This window comes from Engystomops pustulosus, chromosome 7, assembly GCF_040894005.1.
Source record: "Engystomops pustulosus chromosome 7, aEngPut4.maternal, whole genome shotgun sequence".
Classification (NCBI taxonomy): Eukaryota; Metazoa; Chordata; class Amphibia; order Anura; family Leptodactylidae; genus Engystomops; species Engystomops pustulosus.
The window spans coordinates 76805448-76832645 of NC_092417.1; the positions used below are offsets into that span (position 1 = coordinate 76805448).

Here is a 27198-nt window from a genome sequence, read left to right on the forward strand (position 1 = left end):
ACAGGTAACCGGAATACAGATATAAACCAGTGTTCACAACGGTACACAGAATACACAGGTCTATGACAGGGAAAGCGGCTGAACACTAGGAGGTAAATGATACTGAGGGACAAACAACAGATACAGGAAGACAGGCGGATATACACCGGTCAGGTCAAGATCAAGCAGATTATATACAGGTCAGGTCAAGATCAAGCGGGTTATATACAGGTCAGGTCCAGATACAGGCAGACAAGCGGAGACAAACAAACCAGGTCAAAACCAAGATGGCTGCAAAGGTACAGAATCGGATACAAATCACAGAATACCAAACAAGATAGCAAGAGCACTAGATACACAGGTAACAATAGAAATAACCAGCAAGGTATGATGGGAATAGACAGGTATATAAGGCCGTTCCCGGAGACACCTCCAGCAGCACACTGGGTAAACTGTCCATCAGGCTAGTAACCCTTGCTGGGCAGGACTAAAATGCACGGAGCAGGGTGTGGATCAGTTAATCCAAACACAAACACTAAGCCACAGTTCACACACAAATAAACTGCAGATAGAGCGACGTTTAGGCAAGGACGTTACAGTAAGGCCGAATTTACACTATTGATGTCCCTCGGGTCGTAGCCTTAAAGTCAACAAGAAAATGCACAGATGTGTTTTTATTGCAAATTTCACAGCATTCAGGTTTTTTTTTTCCCTTACTGTCCAGTAAACAACATGGAATATTAAATACGATCATTAGAAATGGAAAACAATCCCTCATTCAGCTCCATGCACAGAAAATTAACAAAGTTAAGCTTTTGAAATTGAGCTGTGAAAAATGGTAGCACAAAAAGTGCCAAGGTCACTAAGGATTAAAAGGGTTGCCTGGGATTGTTATAGCACCATGAATATATATACATATATATAACACACAGACAAAATTGTAAGTACTCCTCGTTAAAGAAAAACCAGTGGTCACACAAACAACTTGAATCTGACAAAAGTAAAAATAAATGACATTTCTATGAAAATGAAAGACAGACATTGCTTTTCAACCATGCTCCAACAGGATTAAAAAAAAAAAAGTAAAATTTGTGGAACAGGTCTGGACAGAAAAGATGGTTCCCTTAACTGAATATTTTATTGCACAACCTTTTGAGGAAATCACTGCAATCAAACAATGTCTGTAACTGTCAATGAGACTTCTGCACCTCTCAGCAGGTATTTTGGCCCACTCCTTATTCCAAGATATGCTTCATTTTTCCATCTGTGAACATAGTTCATCTATCTATGTAGTATCATCTGTCCATAAAACATACATTCTTTGTATATGTTATATGTTATATATAACTATTTGACCGAGCGGGGTGGGCTGGGGGCTGTCTTTGTAGAATTCACCTCAGGCAGCAGAGAGGTTAGGTTTACCACTGGCTGGGCGGACCCTACATTTACCACTCGTGGAATGTCTACAAGCAAAATACAGCCAAACAGACTGTATCTGTAGATGGACAGGAAAATCTTCACAAGTCAGCTGTGTTAACTGAGAGGAAGAGATTATGCATAGCAACAACTCAGGCTGCACTCCAATAGAAGATCCGCCAAGTCAATAGTTTGTTGTTGTCATTAGATATTGTAGCATAGTTAAAAATATTTATTTAAAAGAGGTTGTCTGGACCTTAGGAGGCCACAATATGAGGGGGGTAGAGGACAGGATGCCACAATATGAGGGGGATGGAGGAGAGAGGTCACAATAGAAAGAGGAGGAAGAGAGAGTTCACATTGTTGGAGAAAGGGACCAAATTGTGAGGAGAAGAGGGGAGGGAGCAGGAGTACAGAAAGATTGGGCATAACAAGTATGGGGAGGTAAATAAAAGTAAAGGTCCAAATATAAAGGGAAGATAAATTAGAGGGACATAAGGGGATATCATATGGGTCCGTGGGGAGTTGGAAACAGGAATAGGGCATTACACTATGTGGGGGCCATTAAGGTCGCTTGTGGTGGGGCAATGGGCGTGGTTTATAAAAAAGGGGGAGAAACTTTTTGTCTCTCTTTTTCAAAAAGTTGGGATGTATATAAATGGGTTTTCCTATTTAAGCAAATGGCAACTGATCTTTTAGTAGAGCATCGATGGGGCCATCCATGCTAGCATAGCAACAGAATTAGGGATAACTCGATTAAACCCACAATGTACATCGACGTTGAAATTTAAAGACACGTTTTCTTTAGGTTTAAACATTATAAAGTGCATTGAACCCACCTATGTAAATGTTTTATGCCATGTGTAAGGCTACATTCACACTGCTGTTGCCTGCCGTACCGTAGCATGGCGGGCACACGGCAGTGCCAAGGAGAGGAGGAGGGGGAGAGTGCCGCTCACCCCCGCCCCTCTCAATAGGAATATATGGCGCACGGCGCCGACATGTCCTATCTTTCTACGGGGTACGGTACCGCTCCCGTTGGGCCCCGCGTGCCCATTGCCGTCTATGGGGGACGTATATCGGCCGTATATACGTCGACCGTACGTTCGTGTGAAAGTAGCCTCAATTTGTAAAAATGTAAAGCCATGTGATCTTTGCAGTTCAGCATTTAGGGTATATATTATAGCATTGTAGCAAAATAACAACCATGTTTTTGGTTAGTTTACTATTGCACTTACCGTATATTCCGGCGTATAAGACGACCTGGTGTATAAGACGACCCCTTACTTTCCTGTTTAAAATATAGAGTTTAAGATATATTCGCCGTATAAGACTACCGCTTTTCCAACGCATACAAAACACCGGTAAAAATTAAAAAAAAAAAACAGATTTGAATTTAACATGGTCCTTTTTTTAATTTAAATTCTTATGACATGCAGGTATATAGCAGGAAAACTGTTGCTCATAAACATAAGGCATACAACAACAACATTACCATTACAGCACAGCCCCCAGTAGTATACAGCACAGCCCCCAGTAGTATACAGCACAGCCCAGCCCAGCATTAAAAAAAAAAAAAAATAAACTCCCCCGATGTCCGCGCGGCTCGTCTTCAGTGTTCCGCGCCGTATTCTTTCTTCTGCTGGGCGCCGCCATTGTTCTCTCCTGGACGGCGCCTAGTATGACGCGCCGCTGCTGACGTGATACTAGGCGCCGCCGCGGGGAAAAACATGGCGGCGCCCAGCAGAAGAAAGAAGACGCCGCGCAGACATCGGGGCCACCGGAGGGCGAGTATGCGCCCCGATGTCTTTTTGAGGCTGCCGGCAGCTTTTTGAGGCTGCCGGCAGCCATCGCTGTGAAAACACCCGCGATCGGTGCTAGCACCGATCGCGGGTGTTACCGGTAAGCCTTTGCTGCAATATGCAGCAAAGACTTACCGGCTATGGAGAGGGCTCAGCCCGTGAGCCCTCTCCATGCACTGGGACCTGACCGCCGCCGTGAATACACGGCGAGCGGGATTACCGGCGTATAAGACGACCCCAGACAAGACAGAAGATTTTTCTGTCTTCAAAAGTCGTCTTATACGCCGGAATATACGGTATTTAATTGTCAGTGTAATTGCACTTGAAAGAAGGGATTTATTATGCCTATACATCAGTTTTCTTTTTCTCCCCTCTTGCGTGTCAGGGCAGGGGGAGGTGCTGGATTTACTATAGCCTGTGTCTGGATACTATCTGAAATTTTAGTAATTCCAGTATTTTTTTTTTTTTTTTAGGGTGACAGGTAATCTTTAATGTGTGCATGGCACAGGTATAAATCCATGTATTCTTTGTATTTGGGAGTAAACTGTGTATCACAATTATTTAATAAGACATTTATGTTTTTTGGCCATTTTATAGTGACTTGCTGTCACTTTAAGGAGTTTACAATGTTGGCTGTCAGTGCTGTACTGCACCAAGTCTGTCCAAATTTGCAGTAAACATCTATTTAAAAAAAAAAAAAAAAAGACATGTGTGAGTCTCTTAGAAGCAAGTATTAAGAGATCTAATAGTTGTGATGTTATTGACGCAAAAATACATTAGTAGCTAAAAGAACATACCTAACATACAAAGTTTGTCTACAACAAATCAGCATCAAAATATATTACCTAAATGCAGTCACCTAAATGCATCTGATGTTGTAACTCCTGAAGGTCCACAAGTAGTAGCAGAAGTGAAATCATTTCTACAACATAGGAACACTTTTACATTTTCTTCCAAAACCACTTTTTTTCTCAGTCTGCCCTGCTAGCACATCTCACATACCATTAAAACCTGGTATAGTATTATAATTATTAATATTATGTACAGATAGGTTGTATCGTTATGTGTTAGTGATTAGTAGCCTGTATAAGGGTGAATTCACATTGGAGTTTTTTTTCACATAAGTGATTTTTTACTGAACCCATTTTGGCCTATGGACACATGCAGAATGGTTTTCTCATCCTGGCTTCAGTGATTTTTCCCTGATCTCTAACTGAATCATTATTTTCAAAGGGCTTTTTCACACTTTATTTTTTCCAACTTTTTCCAACAAAAACCTGTATGTGTCCATAGGCCAAAATGGGTCAGTGAAAAATCACTGATGTAAAAAAAAACAAAACAATGGGAGTCTACCCTCCAATACATTCATTTGTTTGTGCTGATTAATTCACAATAAAAGATCACAGTAATCCTGTTGCAAAACACAATTCGATTGTCCTGAGTAAAATTATGGCTAAAGTACCATTGTTCCCTTCACCTGTCCATCTAAACCACTTTTCCCGGGTTCATTATATTCTTTGGATCAAATATAGTTTTAATCTGTTTCATTGCTTCGATACCAACTTCTCCAATTTCCTCCTGCAGTAACTTGCGCTTTCCTATCCCAATGCCATGTTCACCAGTACAGGTTCCATTCATGGCCAGGGCTCTCCTGAAAAAGAGACACTTATGAACAAGTTTCCCCGGAGACACGTACAAGTCACTACTACAGGTTGCTTTTTTTTGTTTAACTGTATTTTTATTTCAAATAAAATATTTTATACAATACTCTTATGAGAAATCCAGATATCGTAAGCAATAACAGAACAGGAAATAAAAAAGAAAAATCAACCATAGTCAACACTCAGTTGTAAAAGGTTAACCTTAAATCATCAGTTACATAGATCAGTAGTCAGATTTGTATCTATCATATACATCTTGCATGTAGTCATTACAAAAAGGAAAGCTCATTCGGAGCCCAATAAACAACATTACAACAGATCATTAAACCGTGGGGGGAGACGTCAGACAAAGATACATAAGGAAAGAGGGAAGGAAAGAGGGGAGGAGGAGAAGAAGTAGAGATCTCTCTATAAGCTGTGCCTGCTTCCCGGTCAATCATCTCTTTGGTTTACCATACCCGCCCAATATGCATCCCATGGGGCCCAGATCTTGGAGAAAAGGTCTATTTTATCATCCATTGAAGCAGTCATAGATTCCATACTCCTGACCTCTCTCACTCTTGCCAAGAGGGACCCTCTGGTTGGCCGGTTCCACCTCTTCCAGTGTTGTGCTATCAAGCACTTGGCTGCTGTAAGGATATGTAAGGCTAACCTAATGGACAGCTTAGGTAGAGGCTGCGGTGCTATGTTAAGCAAGTAGAACAGGGGAGTAAGAGGGATCGAAACTGAAAGTATGTCATGAATCAGGTCTTTGACCTCCTCCCAAAACGGCCGAATCTTCGCACAAGACCAGAAGATATGGTGTAAGTCACTACCTGTCTCCCTGCAATGCCAGCAGATGTCCTGAGTTTCCGGAAATATCTGATGTAATTATGCTGGTGTATGATACCAGAAATATAACAGCTTATACTGGTTCTCCTTGTAAACAGTGCACGTCAATGATTTAGCTGCATAGTGCCATATACGACACCAGGTCTCCTGTGTGATCGGGGATCCCACCACCCGTTCCCACCTGGCCATGTAAGGGTGTGATACCTCCTCTGTTGGGTCAGGATGTAATAGAATCCTATAAATGTCAGAGATGAGTCCTGAAGTGTGCATGGTGGTTTTACATAGGTATTCAAAAGGGGTAGGCTTGGAGACTGTGTCGGAGCTTCCTAGGGTTTGCAATAAGTGGCGGATTTGTAGGTAGTGATATTGGGAGGAAGACGGGATGTCAAACTTTTCCTGGAGGGTGCTGAAAGGAAGTATTGTCCTTGTACTATGATCCACTACATCTGCGAAACGGAACAAGCATTTGGTATGCCAGGGTCTTATTACTGGTCCTGGTGTATTCTGGGGCATAAGTGGTGTATATAAGAATGACTGCATGGGCTAGCATTTTGAAATCAAAGGAAATCTAGAACAGCAGTTTCGCCAGAGGTGTAATGTAAAAGCGATTGGGCCCAGCAGTGGGCCTTCTGGGGGTTGTATCCCTGGTGTCCATAAAAAAGCATTGGGATGAAATGGGGCCAACCAGAGCTTCTCGACCTCCATCCACCTCGAGTAGGCCCACAACGTAGACCAAGCCGGGATTCGTCTGAGATGAACCGCCCAGTAATGTTTAACTAGGTCTGGTACCGACAATCCTCCTTTGGATCTATGAGCAAGTAACACAGACTTTGCCACCCTGTGTCGTTTGTGGGCCCACACAAAGCGAATGAAAGCACTCTGCATCGATCTCAAGGTTCCTAGGGGCACTGTAATAGGCAGGGTTTCAAATAAATAAAGTAGTTTGGGGAGCAAAGTCATTTTTATGGCCGCAATCCTACCAAAGAATGAAATTGGAAGAGAATTCCACTTGTTAAGCAGTAACCGTATTTCTTTAAACATATTTGGGAAGTTCTGGTCATATATTGTGCTATAAGTCTGCGTAATGTTTACCCCCAAATATTTAATGGCTGATGTCTGCCAACGAAACTTATAATTAGCTCGTAATAGGTCTGTCTCTTGTGGTGTCATATTGAGCGGTAAAGCTTCAGTCTTGGTGGTGTTAACCTTGTACCCCGACAAGAGACCGTAGTGGTTTAGGCGGGCCTGGAGGTTTGGAAGGGACGTATGTGGTTGGGTCAGGGTAAGGAGGACATCGTCTGCAAATAGTGACAATTTGAACTCTCTATCCTTCACCAATACCCCACGTATATTCGGGTCTTGGCGTATCATAGCTGCTAGAGGCTCTATACATAGTACAAACAGGAGGGGGGACAATGGACATCCCTGCCTAGTACCATTTTTAATATTTATAGGGCTAGAAGAAGCGTGAGGGAATTTTATTGTCGCAGTGGGTTTAGCGTACAGGCCTGCAATTGCCTTCATGAACTGGCCCCCAAAACCCATAGCTTCCAGCGTTTTGAACATGAAGGGCCAGTTCAGCCGGTCAAACGCTTTTTCCGCGTCTAAGCTCAGTATGAGCGCACGTTCCTTTGAGTTGTTTAGGACCTCTATTAAGTCAATCGTCCTCCTAGTATTATCTCCCCCTTGGCGACACGGAATGAATCCCACTTGATCCTTGTGGATCATATGGGGAAGTATAGGGAGCAGTCGGTTTGCTAAGATCTTTGTGTAAATCTTTAAGTCAGTTAAGGAGAGCGATTGGCCTATAGTTTGCACACTCTGTCGCGTCCTTTCCGGGCTTGGGGATTACTGTAATGTAAGAATGAGTGAGAGTAGAAGGAAGAGATTCCCCTTCTAGAAGGGAGTTAAATAAGCGCGTCATATGGGGGAGTAAGGTTTGGAGGAATGTTCGGTAGTAAAGGTATGTTAGGCCGTCAGGCCCTGGTGCCTTTCCGTTGGGGAGTTCTTTGACCACTTCCTCTATCTCCTCAGGGGTTATAGGAGTGTTAAGGGATTCGACCGCGTCCGTGGACAGTCTAGGGAGAGAGCAAGAGAGCAAAAACTCTTGTATGGCTTTCTCTCTATCCTCTACTGTCAATGATTGAGGAATAGGTAAAGCATAGAGTTTGGCGTAGTAGGCCTGGAAATGGTCTGCAATTGCCTTTGGATCATGTAGCATAGACCCCAGGGGTCCTTTGATAACATGTGGAGTTTGGCTTTCACGTCTCTACCGGAGCTGCCGCGCAAGCAGTGTGTGTGATTTATTTCCTTTATCATAATAACGCTGCTTTGAGAATACCAACATTCTCTCCACTTGTTTAAGTTGGAGTTCTCTCAAAGTCTCCCTAAGCTCAACCAGTCGTCTCAGTTGCCCTGTGGTCGGGTTTTCTGCCATAACTACAGGTTGCTTAACAGTCCACCTCTCTGGAGATGCCATTATGCTTTAGACTATTCTTTTGTAGCAGACATTTGTCAGAAGTTCTCACATACCAGGGAACATTTACTTACCCATCCGAGTTGCGATCCCCGATCCGGTTCCACGTAGATCCTGCGCCCGATATCCTGCATGTGTCGCTCCCCGCTCAGGTCCGCCGGAGTTCTCCTTCTTCCCAGTGCACGTAAGTGCTTGGCTTGCGACACAAATTTGAATGTTAAAGAGGACCTTTCACCACCTCACACATGTAGAGATTATCACAGATTCACTACACAGATTCAGGCGCACTTGGAATTTTCCTTCTAGGCCCTACGGTTGCGGAGATATCATTCCCAGTGTTTGACCATTGCAATCAGTGTTTGGTCAGAGAGGAGGAGCTGGGTCTGGAGGCGTGTGTTATGCTAATCTTCTTTCATACTGTCCAATCAGTGGCAGGCAATGTCAGAGAAGCTATTATGAATATTGAGCTGTGAGTTTTTTCTATGTTGACCTAATGGCTGTGTTCACACACATTCTGCTAATAGTCTCTTGACATTGTGTTAACATAATCACAATATTTTGTCAGTTTTGCTTGCGGTTGCATTTACGCTGCGTTTGCGTCGTGCTTACACTGCGTTTACTTTTACACAACGTTTGTGTAACATTTACGCCTACACAGTGTTTGCATCACGTTTACGAGGCGTTTGCGTCACATTTACGTTTATGCAGCGTTTGCGCTTTAGTGGCGTTACGTTTGCTCTTACTCTGCGTTTGCGTCAGGTTTGCGCTTACGCTGCATTTGCGTCACGTTTGCGCTTATGCGGCACTTGCATCACGTTTACACTTACTCACCGTTTGTGTCACGTTTACTCTTATGTGGCGTTTGAATTACGTTTACTTTTACACGTTTGCATCACATTTATGAGGCCTTTAGATACACATAGAGAAATTACATCTCACCACTGACAGTATGAGAGAAGATTAGCATAAGACACGCCCCCAGCCCCAGCTCCTCCTCTCTGACCAAACACAGATTATAATGGTCACATCTCGGGACTAATAACTCTGTAACCGTGGGGGCTAGAAGCAAAATACCCGTGAATCTATGTAGCAGCCCCTACAGAATGGTATGCTAATCTCCATATAAGTGAGGTGGTGAAAGGTCCTTTTTAAATCCAGCGCTTAGTTAGCTTGTTGGATTGTCCGAAAGCCCGCCCCCCAATTTGAAAGCCGCCGCAATTGCGACACAATCCCCAGCACGATCCCAGAAAAGTCAGCAAACTTGACGAAAATGTGGCAGCGGGACTCTTAGTAAATAAGCCCCACTGTTCTGAAAGAACTTAATAGAAGTATGGTAATGGTAATCATTACTCTCCCTGGCATTTGACTATAAAACTTAGCAAAAGTATTGACTAACATGCAGGTCCTTCCTTAAATCTCCTTTCAGAGAAATGTACCTTTGGGATATTACTTTTTTCACAAGAATTTTTGGCAACTAATGTCTAAACTAGATGTAGGATTTTCTGAAAAATAGATTCCATTTGATACATGAAACTGCGAATGTCAGTGGCAAAGCTGTTGTACCCCAATGAATGACGGGATTGATGTCCTTCTTGGAGTTGTTACCTGTAGATATAATCAATAGTGGTGGGAGATTTACCTTGCCAACCGGTCTGTGAATTCCTTTACTTTCCTTACTTCTTCCTTATCATTTAGATCCAGAACCATAATGCAGTGGAAGTTCCCGTCGCCAACATGTCCGGCTATAGGACCTGCCATACATTTATTACAAGATTTAAGAATTGGGTAAAATAGCACTTATACCAACAAAGTTATTGCAATAGATTTTACTATGTGTTGTGAACAGCTAAGGCTGATACCTTAAAGAGGACCTGTCACCCAAATTTTAGGCACTAGGAGCTGCTTACTAAAGTAAGCAGCTCCTAGTGCTTGAACAAACGCCAGAGGAAACCTCCGGTAACGCTATCAAACACTGCGGCGGGGTACAGTGTAATTGTCGCAAAGCTGTCCGACGTATTCATGAGGGGGCGGGGTTGGGGCGTGGCTAGGGGCGGTGACTGTCGCATGACGTGTGGCCTACGGAGCGAGCGGGGCGGTCCGGGGGAAGAGGCAGCGCCGATGATTACACTGTACCCCGCCGCATTGTTAGATAGCGTTACCGGAGGTTTCCGGTAACGCCATCACTCTAACACTGCGGCGTTTGTTCAAACACTAGGAGCTGCTTACTTTAGGAAGCAGCTCCTAGTGCCGAAAATGTGGGTGAAAGGTCCTCTTTAAGCTCCACAACACAACAAATAAATAAAGATAGAACAAGTAGATAATATTAAATCGATTTTATTACATTTAAATTCATATGTGTAGATGTACAATACATATCTTATTATTGATATACATAAAACACAGTGGTATGAATGAATTCATGCAAGGAATATCATATTCCTAATATTCATATCCCCAATTTAACATTCAATAAACCTAGTAAAAAAAAACAATAATACCAAGAAATAGTTCTAAAAATGGTAGAACCTCTCAATTGTTTATAAAACCATGTGTCTCAAACTACTTATCACTTTTGAGTTTTTAATGACAACCAGTAATCTTTCATAGAAGAAGTCCCACCTTTTAGTTCATGTAAATGCAGCCTAAAGCTGAATTCTCCACAAAGTCAGACATGGTCCAAATTGGTCTGACAATGACACTCAACTATATACTTTTGCACGTAACATCACTCCTGCCTTACTTCAAGTCACTAGTGAATGACTCTCTGCCGTCTCTAACATCATGTCCATCATGAAACTTTCTAAGACTAAACTTCTTGTCTTTTCACCATCTGCTAACCAACCTAAACCTGACCTTTTCATCTTGATCTGTGGGATCACTATAAGGCTACATTCACACAAACGTAGCACGGCGGGCAGGCATCGGCGCCAGGGAGAGGAGGAGGGAGTGAGCACCGCTCACCCCCGCCCCTATCCATAGTGGTATATGGCGCACGGAGCCATATGCTGAGAAAAGATAAGACATGTCCTATCTTTTCACGGCTACGGAGTGGTACAGTGCTGCATATGTGCTGCACTGTACCGCTCCCGTACGGCGCGCCCATTGCCAGCCTATGGGGGACGTATATACGTCCCATGAACGGCCATGTGAATAAGGCCTAACCCTGAAACAGCAGGCCCGTTGTCTTGGGGTCTTGCTGGATTTCAACCTCTTTCCACATGCATCGCAGAAACATCTACAGAATCTACTCATTTCTTACAATTGAAAACTCTAAAATGCTATTTCTTGCTCTGATTCACTCTCACCAAGACTACTGGAACTTTCACTCACTAAACTCTCTCTTCTCCCATCTATCCTTAAAGGGGTTTTCCCATAAAGGCAAGTTGGGCATTATCTTCGGATAGGGCCTAACTTGCTGATCAGTGGGGGTCTCGGTGCTGAGACCCATGCTGATCGCGAGAACGAGGGGTCCGACTGTCTCCTTGCCGCTCCTCAGACTAATGGAGTAGACGGCTGCGCATGACCGTTCTGCTCCATTAATCTCTATGGAGCAGACGGCTCGCCAAGCGGTGTATCTAGTCTTGGTCATCAGATAAAGAGGATGTCCTTAAAGGGAACCTTTCAGCAGAAATTAACTTAAGTCAAGCAGCTAAACATATCATGTTTCTTTCATGGTCCAGTGTGGTGGCATCATCCAGAAAATCAACTTTGAAATGAGATTAAATTGGGTGTATAAAGTCACAGGGACAGAGAGCCCAATGAAGGACACATTCTGTGGTGGAGAAAGTTTGACTCTCCACCTCCTTGACATTATACAACCAATTTATATCTCATTTCAAAGTTAATATTCTGGATGAGGCCAACACACTGGTCCATGAAAGAAACATGATATGTTTAGCTGAAAACTCACTGATAAAGGGTTTATTAGGTCAATTTCAAATTGCAGGTTCCATTTAAGTTGTTGATGTTTTTTTAAAGATATAACCATATAAGAATTTCTTCTCCCTCAATCCCTGCGGACAAGTGTTCTCATGGACTGCTCAAAACAGAAACAATGCAGGTCTAAAGGGGTTCCCAGACCTTGTAGTACTGATGACCAATCTATAATCAGCAGACACTACTGATCAACTACTAATGAATGAATATGATAAAAGGACGCCAGAAAGCCCCATTCACCACCTCTATCTCTTTTCTCATACTTTTTTTAACTGGTTGAGCCTGATTTACATGTTGATTTGATCATGCTATAACCTGTGCACTGCTGACATGTTATATACCTGTGAGGCGTGATGTGATGAGGTCTTCCTTGGTCTCCACTATGATTTGGGGAAGTTTGGATATAGGAACACACACGTCAGTAGAATAACCCTAAAAAAAAGAGAAACTGTAAATTGCTTTTTTTTCAATTACATTTTTTCACGTGAGACCCTACTTATCTCTTATCCTGATAATTAGGAAAAAACAACCTCAGTGGTTTAATAGTTTGCTATAAATCTCAAAACATCCCCAAGTTTAAACAAATGTTATCTTTTGTTCCTTTTGGAATATGACTTTAGCAGATGTTTAATCATTTATATGAAATATCATTTTAAATACTACAAGGTACATTGTATTAACCAGAAGTTTTAAAGTCCAACTAAACTTTAAACTTCTTTTATAAATATATAATGCATGAGATAGAAAACTTTGTAATCATGAAACTCATATGATGCAGATTTGCATAGAGTGTGGATAAAGTACAATTTCCATTCCTTCCACTCTAGCTATTTGAAGGGGATCAGTCTTTTAGTCCATCCATCTGCCTCAGAGATGATGTGAGGGGTTTGTGGGGATGCATAGTCATCCAGGTCAGTTGGGGCCTGGTAGTTCCAACAGTTGCAAGAAAAAAATAAGTGAACCCACTGCAATTATCTGTATCTTGACATTAATCCAGGCACTTCTAAAGAGTTCACTTTGTTCAACTTTTTTGCACCTATATATGATGTGCAATAGGTTTGAAGTTTGCAGGAGGGGTTGTCTCTACTTTCTGCTTGTACTGGTCTCCACACATTGCAAGCGATAACTGGTGAGTAAAAGGCATGATATGCAGAGGCTCACAAACTTACCAACCTTGACAGCATTCACATTGCTTTTTGCAAACTGAAAAATTCAATCACAAAAAGCAACAATTTTTTATACATTCCATTCACTTTTTGGTGTAATTTTTGTAAGCAACTCTCTGTAGGTTGTTTGGGTCACAGAGGTGGAAAAAAAATGTAAATTTATTTTTTTTGCCCTAGGATAGAGCAATCTTTTTTTATGCTTATCGTTATAATTAAATGGAAAAATTTCAAGTGTTTTTGAGAAGTCATTTTGAGTAAATACACACTAACAGAAATCTGAAATATCTGAAATAGAGATCATCACATGTTCCTATAATATTAACGTATAAGACTGTAATGGAAAACATTAGAATTATGCTGTCACTCACCCTACACCCAGGACGCAGAGCCAGGGCAGCATACCATGCATTATGTCTTGCTGTCCACAACTTGTTCCTCTGTTCTTGATCTGTTGCCCAGGTAAAGTCAGATCCTCCATTTAGCTGTGTTATTTCCGCTGCAAAGCAAAATGGGTTAAAATTGGGTAAACAATGGATAATTCTTATATGAAAGAAAAACAGTGTTTTGTTAACAAAACTCACATAATACTGGTGAGGTAGGTGCAAGTGTTGGAATGAGATTGTGTGGCTGTGGGGATACTACAGGTAGGTGCAAGTGCCAGTCTATGGAGATAACCTGCAGGTATGTACAAGTACTGTGCTGTGTCGCCTGCTTGTTGCGTGTTCTCCTATATTTGTGCTTAAGGACCTTTGAATAAAAAAGTTTTTTCATTGTATTTTGTTTCTATATACCTGGGCTGTGGAGGTAAGTACAGTTATCGAGTTCTATGAACAGTACAGGTAGTTTAAAATGATGGATTCTGGAAGCTGTACGAGAAGATGCAAATGATAGATTCTGTTGGCAGAACGGGTATGTTGATATTATTTCTGAGGTGATATTCTTACCTGCCTGCTGTACCTGTTCATTTACTCCATTCTCTGAACCATGAAACTCCAGGAAGAGTGTGGGCAGCACAGGATAACCAAGGTCATTGTATTTGTTGCATGCATTAATCATGACATCATCAAGGAACTCTATAGACAAACATAGGATGATGAGGTTAGTGCATTTATGTCTATGATCTTTAACACGGTATTCTCTGTGGGTACAGTGGCCAGCAGGTCTGTCACGTTGTAGACTTGTATCTGGGTACTTGTTATAGGGTTACTTGGCTACAATGATGTCTGGGTCTTGCTGATCTTCTTATAATTACAGGATCCTGCGAGCACAAATCCTAAAAAAGCTGATTGGAAATGATGCATGTGCTGAAATGCTCTTCTACAGAATGTGAGGTAGAGCCTGCAGTGCAAACTAGAGGAAGGGAAGGCTGGGATTTCAGAGCGCTGAATGTCACCCTGAACACAAGAAATAGTGGTGGGTCATTGCAATGGGAATCTGATGTCACAGAGCCTCCTGCAGAACAGCCGAGATCAAGCAATAAGTGATCCACACAACTCACCAATCCTGGCAATGGGGATTCCACACTGTAGAATCTGTACTGTGCTGTCCACTGCAGCCTGCACACTGGGAAAGGCACACACCGCTGCCACAGTGGCCTCAGGCACTCCATAGAGACGTAGTGTGGCTTTGGTTATAATCCCCAACGTCCCCTCTGAACCCACAAATAGGCTTGTCAGATTGTATCCAGCCGACGTCTTCCTGCAGAAGGAAATAAGAAATGGATTGATTCTCATTTCATCTCTTAAATGTATCATCCAGCGTCAGACACTGATAGACCTGGTGCAGTTAAAATGGGTTTTCCCGCAAACTAAAGTTAGGCCCTATCCACTGCATAGAGGGGGTCTCGGTGCTTCCGTCAGCTCCATCAATCTCTATCTCATCCTGCTCGGCCGTTTTTTTCCCACCCTTCTGGAGGAGTGACGAACCCCTCATTTTTTGCGATCTGCAGGGGTCTCCGCATTAAGACCCCCACTCATCAGCAAGTTAGGCCCTATCCCAAGGATAGGGCCTTACTTTAGTTAGTGGGAAACCCCTTTAAGACTGTGTAGTCAAATTATGAACTCTCTGACTTTAAGGGGCATATTTATCTGGAATCTGTGCGACATCAGTAGCGTAGAAGCCCTGAAATAATCGCAAATGCTAGCTTATTGCTAGCACTTGCGATTATTTAGCCCAATCCGCTACCTTCACACCAGTAAGGAGCGAAAGGGTGGCGTGCCCGGCCGGCCACGAAGCTTTAGCCTCTTGATGTATCGTACAACAGCAGCAGCGGGGCAATCACACGAGCTCCAGTGTATGATAAATATCCCCCTTAGACTCTATACGTACATTTGAGTGCTCTTTACTGCCTTTATCAACCTCTTCACCAGAGCCGGATTAAGGTTGGTAGGGGCCCATTGAATGTAGTCCAGACAGGGAACAGCAATCACTATATACCACTCACCAGTAATAACTATATACAGCCTCCCCAGTATTCACTGTATACAGCGCCCAGTATTCACTGTATACAGCGCCCAGTATTCACTGTATACAATGCCCAGTATTCACTGTATACAGCTCCCCCGACATCACTATGTACAGCTCCCCCAGTAATCATTATGTACAGCTCCCCCAGTAATCACTGTATACAGTTCCCCCAGCAATCACTGTATACAGTTCCCCCAGCAATCACTGTATACAGCTGCCCCAGCAATCACTGTATACAGCGCCCAGTAATGGCTCTCCAGCAATAACTATATACAGCCGCCAACATTACCAATATGCAGTCCCACAGCATTAACTATATACAGCCCCCTATAATAACTTTATACAGCCCCCTATAAAACCAAAATAGTGTCCCCCTATAATAAGTATATACAGCCCCCTAGAACTATATACAGTCCCCCTATAACAACTATATGCAGCCTCCCTATAATAAATAACTATATGCAGACTCCTATTATTGCTATACACCCCCCCCCATAATAAATATATACAATCCCCCTATAATAACCATATACAGGCATAGATAAAAAAAATAAAATTGTACTCACCTTCCATTGTTCCCCCGATGCCCACCGTCCTCATCTTCCCTGCGATACCGGATATAAACAAAGATGGTGGCGCTGTGAGTGCACATGCAAACTTATTGTTCCCTCGCTCTGCCATAGACGAAAGGCAGGGACATCGGAGAGATTCGGCCTGGGGAGCCCTGTCATGCGGGGAACCCACTCATGCAACCGCCCGAATCGCCCACATTTGTTCGGGGCCCCTATGATCCAGCCCATCTAAAAACCTGAATGGATCCTGTCACCGGTATTTTTGCCACAAAGCTAAAAGCCCTCTCAGATACAATATATTTCAAAATGAGTCAGGATTGTGGTTTAGTGTGCTATATAACCTCTCCGTTGGGCTAAACTGTGCAACAAAATTTTTGGCAAACAGTCAAAATACAGCACAAGTGCATTGATAAATCAAACATATACTAGACCTGAAACTTCTGTCTTTTCCTGCTGTGCACAGTACACGACCATCAGGCAGAACAACTTCCAGATTGATCACATTGTCACGCATTGTGCCGTAACGTACTGCATTGGTGCCTGATGCACTTGTAGCCACCATACCACAGAGAGAAGCATCAGCTCCTGGATCTGGGATATTCCAAGAAATAGTAACTTACTTCCATGCTTACATTGATCTACATACTCTTAAGCATATTTATATTGTGAAGTTGTCACTGCGGATTCAAGAAGGAAAATTACCCTACCTACAGGAAACCACAGGCCACTGTCCCTTAGATATGCATTGAGGGTCTTGCGCGTCACACCAGGTTCAACAGTAACATAGAAGTCATCAGTGTTGAGGTTAAGAATTTTGTCCATTCGTGTGAGATCGAAGCACACACCTCCCTAAAACAAAGTGCACTAATAAACAGATGTCATGATGTAGTATGGTGTATGCAGCCTATTGCCCTCCCACGTACTGAACTCAACATCTCTATGGTCTATCAGTCTGTACAGGATACTGTAGATATTAAGGCTTATTTACTAGGGGTCCGCGGATGCACTTTCGGCCGACTTTCCGTTTTGCACAGCAGTGACAGGTATTTAACAGGGGATTATGTCAGGGGATTGTGGCGCAGCTGCGCTGGCTCTTATGCGACAGAAATTAGGTGTTGGGCCATTGGACGATTCAACAGATTCGGACTGAGCGCCGGATTTAACTTTCAAATTGTGTCACAAGACAATGTACTTACATACACCGGGAAGAAGAAGGTGAACTCCGGCAGACCTGAGCGGGGCGACACATGCAGGATATTGGGCGCACAATGTTAGTGAATCGCAGCAGAGTGCATGATCATCGGACAATGCACTGTGAACTCCTCCGGACGGGTAAGTAAATGTGCCCCATTATGTTTCTTAAATACATGTCTCATTGCTATTGTTTGTTTGCAGTTTTAATTATTTTAAATGGTAATAAGATTATGACAGTTTTATCAACACGTCATTATGAGACGTGGCGCTAACTACTAAGTGACACGTATAACTTCCTGCATAACCATTACCTGGTATGCTGTGGGCCGGATACACCTCCCCATTTCAGATTTCACTTCCGGGTCATCACATGACATACACAGCTGTTTCTTGATTGGTCATGGCCGCCGCACGCATTTAAGGTGAGCACATTTACTCTGTTGGATACTCCTGATGAAGCCTACAAGTTAGGCGATACGCGTGGGGCGGTTTTCCCTGTGCTGGACGATCACTGGTAACATCTTTTATGTACTAAGCTTTATAGCAAAGTTTTATTGCCTATGTGTTGTTTCCATCCATAAGTGTGTTACTGAAATTGTGTGGGGTCACCTCTAATGTACTGTTTGGCATTTATCCCTATATAATACTTACCATTTATACACTTACAAGGTCTTTCCCCTCACACAATTTCCATTGTTATACCTGTTACCTTGCTTTTGTACATGGAGCACACATTTTATATTGGCTTTTTCTATCATGTACACTTGTCCATGCACAGTGGGTATTTTTACCATGATTTTTGTTTTTAATTGTTTTTAATATTCTATTTTTTTTGTTGCTCAATAAAATTACTTGATTACTTGTACGCATCCTCTTTTTCTTTGTTCTTTATGTAAGCTTTGTGGTTATCCTAAAAATATAATAATTGTTAAAGTTTAGAACTGTGGTGATAAAGTTAATAGGATACCTTCAGTGCACTCACTCCTCCTTCCAGCCCAGTCCCTGTACCAAAAGGAATAATTGGGATGTTGTGTGTATAACAAAGACTGGCCACCTTGCTGACTTGCTCCACATTCTGCGGCCAGATGACAACATCAGGGGGCTGACAGCTGTAGAGAGAAAAGAGAAGATGATTTTAGAAGACTGCTGCAAAGAGTGGTTTCACACCTTGTTATATGCCAAACATTGTAAGGACATCTCCAGAGGAGTCCGGTGTGTCCTAACAATGTATGGCACACACGTATCCCACTATTTTACTACATCGCCTGAGGACCCTCCCTTCCCCTGAATGTGGTGGGAGAAGTGTACATCGGCAGCAGTAGGCGATTGTCTGCTGCCAATGAACGGGGTGTTCCCCCAGTGTGAGGTCACTGTCCTGATATGGACAGTGACATCATCGGGTCCTCCCTGCTGCTCAGCGACGTATGCCCTCTGTGGGCTATAGAGAGAGAAGCAATAAGCTGCATTTGCTCCCCACAGCCATCCATTGCCTCCGATGAGCGCATACATAGCTCAGGCGGAGGCTGCAGGATGAAAAGATGTAGCGTGCCAGACGGAGGCAAGAACTATGCCTCTATCTGCCACTATATGTCAATGCATATGCTAAGAGTATACGCTGGGTGCCTTCCCAAAACTAAGCATATACACAAAACAGCCCAAGCTGGATTCTATGATCACAGCCATGTTAAAAGAGCTGCCATGTGAAGAATAGTGAAAGGAAGAGGATCTGATATCAAAAAAGCATATGCAGCATGGCTAAAGTCACAGATACAATTCACATAGATGCAGAGATTAATATACAACTATTTAAACCAAGATTAGACATCTCTTCCTGAACTGGGTTAATAAAAAGCAAACTCGGTTACCTTGAAATTACTCAGATGATCTGCATCACTCCCAACTCTGGTGAAGCAGGGATTTCTTGCACCATTTATCACGATGATTCGTGGATTCTCAACCCGCTACTTGCACGAGGTTCTTTTTTGGTGGTGTATCAGGAGTAACTCCTCTCTGAACACATATTTGAATGAGAACCACAGTTTTTGCGTTCCCTATTGCAAGCATTTCAGTATACATAAAATATGCAACTGGGCCAAACTCTGCCTTTCAAATGCATGTCAATGCGTACTTCAAACAGCATGTGAATGTGTTCCAAGGGGACCAAATCGCCCTATACCGCCAGGGCCCATGGTACCGTTAATCCGCCCCTGTGCAAGATGATGACATAGGCCGGGGCAACCCCTACTCTCACAAGATATTGGTAACCCTCACCTACAGGGGCCTTATTCCCTGAATCACATTGAGCAGTGTAATAAGGGGCTTATGCCCTAACCTTTGATCAAATCTCTGCAAGCACATCTCTACAATCTCCCCACTCAAGAGGATTTTAACCCCTTAAGGACGCAGGGTTTTTTCGCTCATTTCTCGCTCTCCACCTCCAAAAATCCATAACTTTTTCATTTTTACATGTACAGACCTATGTGAGGGCTTATTTTATGCGTAACAAATTTTACTTTCCCGTAATGTTATTTATTTTAACATGCCGTGTACTGCAAAGCTGAAAAAAAAAATCCAAATGTGGAAAAATTGGGGAAAAAAACGCACGTGCGTCACATTCTTGTGCGCTCAGTTTTTGCGACTTTGACTGTGCACTCAAAATAACACATCAGCTTTATTCTTTGGTTCGTTGTGATCGCGCTGATACCAAATTTATATAGGTTTTATTGTGTTTTAATGCATTTTGAAAAATTAAACGAATGTGTACAAAAAAGAAAAAAAATTTTTTGCCATCTTCTGAAGCTAATAACTTTTTCATACTTTGGCGCACGGAGCTGTGTGAGGTGTCATTTATTGCGAAATGAGCCGACGTTTTCATTGCTACCATTTTGAGGTCTGTGCGACATTTTGATGATTTTTTATTCCATTTTTTATGTGATTAAAAAGGTGTAAAAGTCGCATTTCAGACATTTGGGCGCCATTTTCCGTCTCGGAGGTCACCGCCGGCCGTAACCGTTTTTACTGTTTATTATGTTTTATATCAGTTCAAGCGAAGGGGGGGTGATTTGAATTTTTAATATTTTATTATTTTTTTTTTATTTTTTAAACTTTTTATTTTTTCACTAATTCTTAGACCATCTAGGGTACATTAACCCTAGATGGTCAGATCGTTCCTACCATATACTGCAATACTTCTGTATTGCAGTATATGGCATTTTTGCAGCTCATTCATTACAATGAGCCACTGGCTCATTGTAACGAATCTGCAGAAGCAATTAAGCCTCGGGTCAAACGAAGACCCGAGGCTACCATGGTAACCGATCGCCGCCCCCCCACGATGACGTTCGGGGGCGCGTCGATCTTAATAAAGATGGCGGCACCCGCGCGCCGCCGTCTTTTAAATGCCGCTGGCGATCAAAGGGTTAATAGCCGCGATCGGTGCAAGCACCGACCGCGGTTATTAGCGGTGGGGGTTTGCTGTAATATGCAACAACACCCACCTTTGTATGAAGAGGACTCAGCCCGTGAGCCCTCTTCATACATTCCCTATACTTCTGCGCCGTAGAGCTACGGCGCAGAGCGTTAAGGGGTTAAGCTACTACTATCTGAAGTGAAGGAGACTTTTTAATCTGAGAAAACTGAGATGCACCAGAACTTTCTAAACATGACAGGTAGAGTTGAGGTCTTGGAACCAGACACAGATAATAGATGGGCTATGCCACAACTACAGATGACATTGGCCTACCAAATGCCTTACATGATGTAACTAGATATCAATGAAAATCTGGACAACGGGGGAAGACGTAATAATATTAGGGCGAGAGGAGTCCCTAAAAGGGAGAGAAGATGTGAAATCAACCTTAAAGGGAACCTGTGATCAGCAATTGGCCTAATAAACTACTACCAGAATATTGACAAGCAGCATAACACCTCCTGTTTCAGGGTCCATAACCAGCTGGATCCTTGTGAGACCCCTGATAAGTTCATACACTTTCTGCCAAAAGCAGCGGACCATAGGGTATTCCCACCATATATGAAAGAGTGTTCCCCACAAAACACATTGGGGCACATTTACACTATATGCAGTCTTCCTGCGCAGTGTGCAGGGTGCACCAGATTCGGGAATTCTGGCGCATGGGGTATTCAACAAAATTCTGTCTGACTTGTAGTAGTTGTAGTTGTTTTATTATTGTAAAATGTGTGATACAATTTTTGGAAAAAATCTTTACCCAAAGGATTGTCAGATAATTTTTTTTATGTGATATGATATTTTCAGATTTCTAAATGTTATGCGCATCATACAGTCCAACAGCAAAATTTTGTTACTACTGTATATATACTCGAGTATAAGCCGAGACACCTAATTTTGCACAAAAAACTGGGAAAACTTATTGACTCGAGTATAAGCCGAGGGTGGGGAATGCATTGGTCACATCCCCGAGCACCTGTAATATATAGCCTGCCAGCCCCCCTCCCAGTATATAGCCTGCCAGCCCCCTCCAGTATATAGCCTGCCAGCCGCCTGTAGTATACAGTGTGCCAGCCCCCCTGTAGTATATAGGCTACCACTGTACTCACCTTCCGACACCCCCCCGGTATGGCCTCTCCTATCTTACATTATTGTGTGTGCCAATGCCGACGCACACACTAGAATGTCAGTGTGCGGCTGACATCATGATCCCTGCGACGGACCGTGCGGGGGCACAAAGCCGATAGGAAGCATCGATCGATAGAAGAGAACCTTCCAGGGGGGGCGTTGGAAGGTGAGTACACTGTTTTTTGTTTTTCTTAACTCAAGTATAAGCCGAGTTAGGGGTTTTTCAGCACATTTTTTGTGGTGAAACACTCGGCTTATACTCAAGTATATACGGTAATTGACATTTACCATATGCCTTCTTAATGTAGGTATGATTTTTTTTAGCTGCAACAAAATTTTGTTGAAGGAAAACATAATGGTGCTTTACAATAGGTCACGACAAAATATTTACCCTTCGCAGGGGGAATTCACAGAGTTTTGTATGATACATAGCTGGCTACTGTATCAATCAAAATAAAAAAAGAGAGAAAACAGAAGGGGGGAGAAAACCAGGAAGTAGGCATAATTTTATGTTATTTTATTAGGACGTTTTGGAGGCTCACAAAACAGCACTTTTCCAAATTTTCAAGGAAGTTTTAAAACAGCCTTTAGTAAGCCATCAACCCATTATGCTTCTCATGTAAATTAAAACAACATGGAGGTTCTATTTGGAATTTTTGACAATAAAATGCTTTTTTTTGTCTTTTACACCATATAGCATAGATAACATGTTTTCTTTATTATATGGGTCAGCATAACTATAGGAATATCTCATTTATATTTATGTTCAACTACTGTATATACTCGAGTATAAGCCGACCCGAGTATAAGCAGAGACCCATAATTTTACCACCAGAAACTGGGAAAACCTATTGACTCGAGTATAAGCCGAGGGTGGGAAATGGATTGGTCACAGACCCACCCCCACCCCCCAGTATATAGCCAGCCTGCCCCCTATAGTATACAGCCTGCCCCCAGTAGTATACAGCCATCCCAGCCTGCCGCCAGTAGTATACAACCTGCCCCCAGTAGTATACAGCACTGCCCAGCTTGCCCCCAGTAGTATACAGCACTGCCCAGCTTGCCCCCAGTAGTATACAGCACTGTCCAGCTTGCCCCCAGTAGTATACAGCACTGTCCAGCTTGCCCCCAGTAGTATACGGCACTGTCCAGCTTGCCCCCAGTAGTATACAGCACTGTCCAGCTTGCCCCCAGTAGTATACAGCACTGTCCAGCTTGCCCCCAGTAGTATACGGCACTGCCCAGCTTGCCCCCAGTAGTATACGGCACTGCCCAGCTTGCCCCCAGTAGTATACGGCACTGCCCAGCTTGCCCCCAGTAGTATACGGCACTGCCCAGCTTGCCCCCAGTAGTATACGGCACTGCCCAGCCTGCCCCCAGTAGTATACGGCACTGCCCAGCCTGCCCCCAGTAGTATACGGCACAGCCCAGCTTGCCCCCAGTAGTATACGGCACAGCCCAGCTTGCCCCCAGTAGTATACGGCACTGCCAAGCCTGCCCCCAGTAGTATACGGCACTGCCCAGCTTGCCCCCAGTAGTATACGGCACTGCCCAGCCTGCCCCCAGTAGTATAGAGCACAGCCCAGCCTGCCCCCAGTAGTATACAGCCCAGCCCAGCCCAGCATTAAAAAAAAAAAAAAAAAACTTATATACTCACCATCCGGTGGCCCCGATCTGCAGCGCTGCTCCCCCGATGTCCGCGCGGGTCCTCTTCTGGCTTCTGCGCCCGTCCGCTGTACATTGCGCTGGGCGCCGCCATTGCTGCTTCCCGGGCGGCGCCCGGGAGATAGCAATGGCGGCGCCCAGCGCGATGTACAGGAGGCAGAAGAGGCGCCGGGAAGCCAGAAGAGGACATCGGGGGAGCAGCGCTGCAGAAGAGGACATCGGGGGAGCCAGAAGAGGACATCGGGGGAGCAGCGCTGCAGATCGGGGCCACCGGAGGGTGAGTATATAAGTTTATTATTTTTTAAGTATCTTTTTAACTCGTTGTGACTCGTGTATAAGCCGAGGGGACGTTTTTCAGCACATGTTTTGTGCTGAAAAACTCGGCTTATACACGAGTATATACGGTAGTTAACGGGGAGTGAGGCCCTGTTAAGCCCTATAGACGCCATTGAGGAGTTTGCTACATATTGCCGCCATCTTTGTTCGAATCGTCGCTCCCCAGAACGTCATCGGAGAGCGGCGAACGGTTACCATGACAGCTTTGGGTCTTCGTCAGACTTGAGTCTGCATGGCATATGAAGTTACATTACAATGAGCTAATGGCTCATTCTAATCAATACTGTGTAAAAATGCCATATACTGCAATACAGTATATGGCATTTTTTAAAAACTTTAAAAACTTTAAAAAATAATTTTAAAAAAATTTCAAATCACCCCCTTTCCATAGAACTGATATAAAACTTTAAAAACTTTAAAAAATAATTTTAAAAAAATTTCAAATCACCCCCTTTCCATAGAACTGATATAAAATGTAATAAACAGAAAACCCTGTTACCCTCTCTAAATGCCAGATCTATCAAAATATAAACCGGTTATTGCCAGCGGTAAACCCCATAGCGAAAAATAACACTCAAGTGTCCAAAACGCTACTTTTACACCATTTTATATAAAAATTTAATAAAAAGTGATCAAAAGGTCACACAATCCTCAAAATGGTAGCAATGAAAACGTCAGCTCAAAATTACACCTCACACCATAGTATGAAAAAGTTATAAGTGTCAGAAGATAGCGAATTTTTTTTTACATACACATTTGTTTAATGTTTAATTTTGAATTTTTTTCCAGCTTCCCAGTACATGGCATAGAATAAAAAAAATGTCTCTGAGAAGAAATTTGTTACGTATAAAACAGCTGTGTACACTGAAAAAAGTTGGAAGGTGGAAAGCGAAAAAATGAACAGAAAAACCCTGTGTCCTTAAGGGGTTAAACAAAGTCAACCATCAAAATTAAGCATGAGAAAAACAATGACACTCACTCATAGATCCAGGTACTGTGACTGTTTTAATCTTCATATATTTGTTATCCATGGCCTCCTTTATTTTAAATTCAACTTTTAAAATGATGCTAATGAACCCCTGAAGGGCTCCTGGAGTACACGGTGCTGCTGATACACAGGCTGTTACAGTGTGGAATGGAGCGCTCTCTGACTCCCACTAGGACTAGGTGCTGAAACTTCCTCTACTGCAGTGAGATTACATCAGGCAGAAGTGCTTAAGGAGCAGGCGGGAGGATCAGACAGGGTAACAGCCTGTGAGACAATGCCCCGAGGAGCCCTTCTGACTTATTAGCATAATTATAAAAGCTAAATTTTAGAAGAAAGGAGGCCATGGATAACAAATATAAGAATAATATCACAGTCACACAGTCACAGTGCCTAGAACTATGAGTAAGTGTCCCTGATTTATCATGCTTGATTTTTGATTGTAGATTGCCTGAAAATACCAGACACTAGCATAGGTACAGAGGTTTGACTGAGAATTAACTTTTGCTCCATGTCACTGCTCTGTAGAGTTTTCTTATATGGCTTACAGGGGCGTAACTACAGCGGTAGCAGCCATGGCAGCCGATATGGGGCCCACAGTGTCAGGGGGCCCCGTCATCCGACCTTACACTAAAGAATGTGCACCATCATATACATATTATGCTGCACATTGTGGTATATATATATATTGTTTATGTGTGTGTATCTGTGATGTGTATATGCTGTATGTGTATATTGTGTAAGGTGTGTATAAATACAGTACATTATGTATGTATGTAAGCTGTATGTATGTATATGGCACTGTATGTGTGTATATGTGATGTGCATATGCTCTATATGTGTGTAACAGTGTATAAATGTGCATGTATATGTGATGACCTGTATGTTTATGTATATAGGAATGTAAAACATGTATATTTTTAAGCCGGCAGGGGGTCCCCTTCAGAAGTCTACTATGGGGCCCTGCCTCTCCGAGTTATGCCACTGATGGTTTATGTTCCTGAAGACCAACACTGGGCAATAATGTGGAGAGAACTGCAGGTGTCAATGAATGGGGAATCTTTATCAAGCAGTTACCTGTGCATTGATTCATCCCTGCCATGTTGCTCACGGACAGCATTTGCTGTGGATATATTGCAGTCTCCAACCAGTGTCCTCAAATCATCTACTAGCTGCCAAGAGAAGAATACAATAACAGTCATCAGTTGCAAAGGTGGTAAAGGCTTGAACCATTACCGTGCATTTACATGCAGTGTTTGAATTGCATTCTATGGGTGCGGTCACACGTGGCGATTGCAAAACATTTTGAAACGTATTGTGAAATGCATGCATTGTTACATATAACCATGCTTTTGGCTGGTGTGAAAGTGTTTTTCTCTATTGCTGTAAGTGTAAGGAGCTGTGAAAATGTAAAACATAAAATGTAAAAATGCATTGCAAACACCGTGTGAGACCACACCGTAAAATACCATTTAAAAGCTGTGGAGAAAGAGCATGGGCCAATCACATATGGATCTACACTGAAACACTTGCGATTCGGAACGAGATTCACTTATTCCTTATAGCAAGCGTTTTGGCGTAAACGCTTCCAGGATCGGGCCAATTTCCTTCCAGCTGACTTTCTTTTGCATTTCAAAATACAATTCAAACACTGCAAGTGAAGGAGGCCTTAGGGTGGTGGCACACGTGGAGTTTTTTGACCGTTTTTGTCCGTTTTCCAATTGTCTTAAAACAAAAACCCCATGCACTTTTTAAAATGCATGCTTTTTGAATGGACTGCTTAAAAACGTCCTAAAAACTGGTTCAAAACGCCACGTGTGCCACCACCCTTAGGGTGATGCCCACATTGCATTTTTGTACCGTTTTAAAGCATGCGTTTGCATTAAGTTTAAAAACGCATGCGTTTTATGTTTAACTGTTTACCAAGTGTTTTACACTTCTGCTTACACTTCTAGAAATTAAGATAGTCAGGTTCAAAGCAGCCAAACGCATGTTAAACATTCAAAAACGCATGCTTTAAAACGGTCCAAAAAAGGTGACATGTGGCATCACCCTTAGGGTAAGAAGACACTAAATACTACTTAAAGGGGTTGTCAGGAGGTGGAAGATAAAAAACACC

At 42.9% G+C, this 27198-nt stretch overlaps 1 protein-coding gene across 2 annotated transcripts in view; it reads right to left on the bottom strand.

The window, feature by feature from the left end:
• Positions 1 to 2784: 2784 nt before the first annotated feature.
• Positions 2785 to 27198, bottom strand: part of LDHD (lactate dehydrogenase D) — a 54127-nt gene continuing 29713 nt past the window's right edge. For both annotated transcript variants that reach the window (XM_072116888.1, XM_072116887.1), the window contains exons 2-11: positions 26157 to 26251; positions 18467 to 18608; positions 17013 to 17154; positions 16737 to 16896; positions 14766 to 14965; positions 14212 to 14340; positions 13636 to 13763; positions 12443 to 12533; positions 9805 to 9916; positions 2785 to 4848 (exon numbers count right to left, since the gene is read on the bottom strand). In XM_072116888.1, coding sequence (XP_071972989.1) covers positions 4683 to 4848; positions 9805 to 9916; positions 12443 to 12533; positions 13636 to 13763; positions 14212 to 14340; positions 14766 to 14965; positions 16737 to 16896; positions 17013 to 17154; positions 18467 to 18608; positions 26157 to 26251 — 1365 coding nt within the window. In that variant the 3' untranslated portion in view covers positions 2785 to 4682. The remainder of the gene's footprint in view (positions 4849 to 9804; positions 9917 to 12442; positions 12534 to 13635; positions 13764 to 14211; positions 14341 to 14765; positions 14966 to 16736; positions 16897 to 17012; positions 17155 to 18466; positions 18609 to 26156; positions 26252 to 27198) is intronic.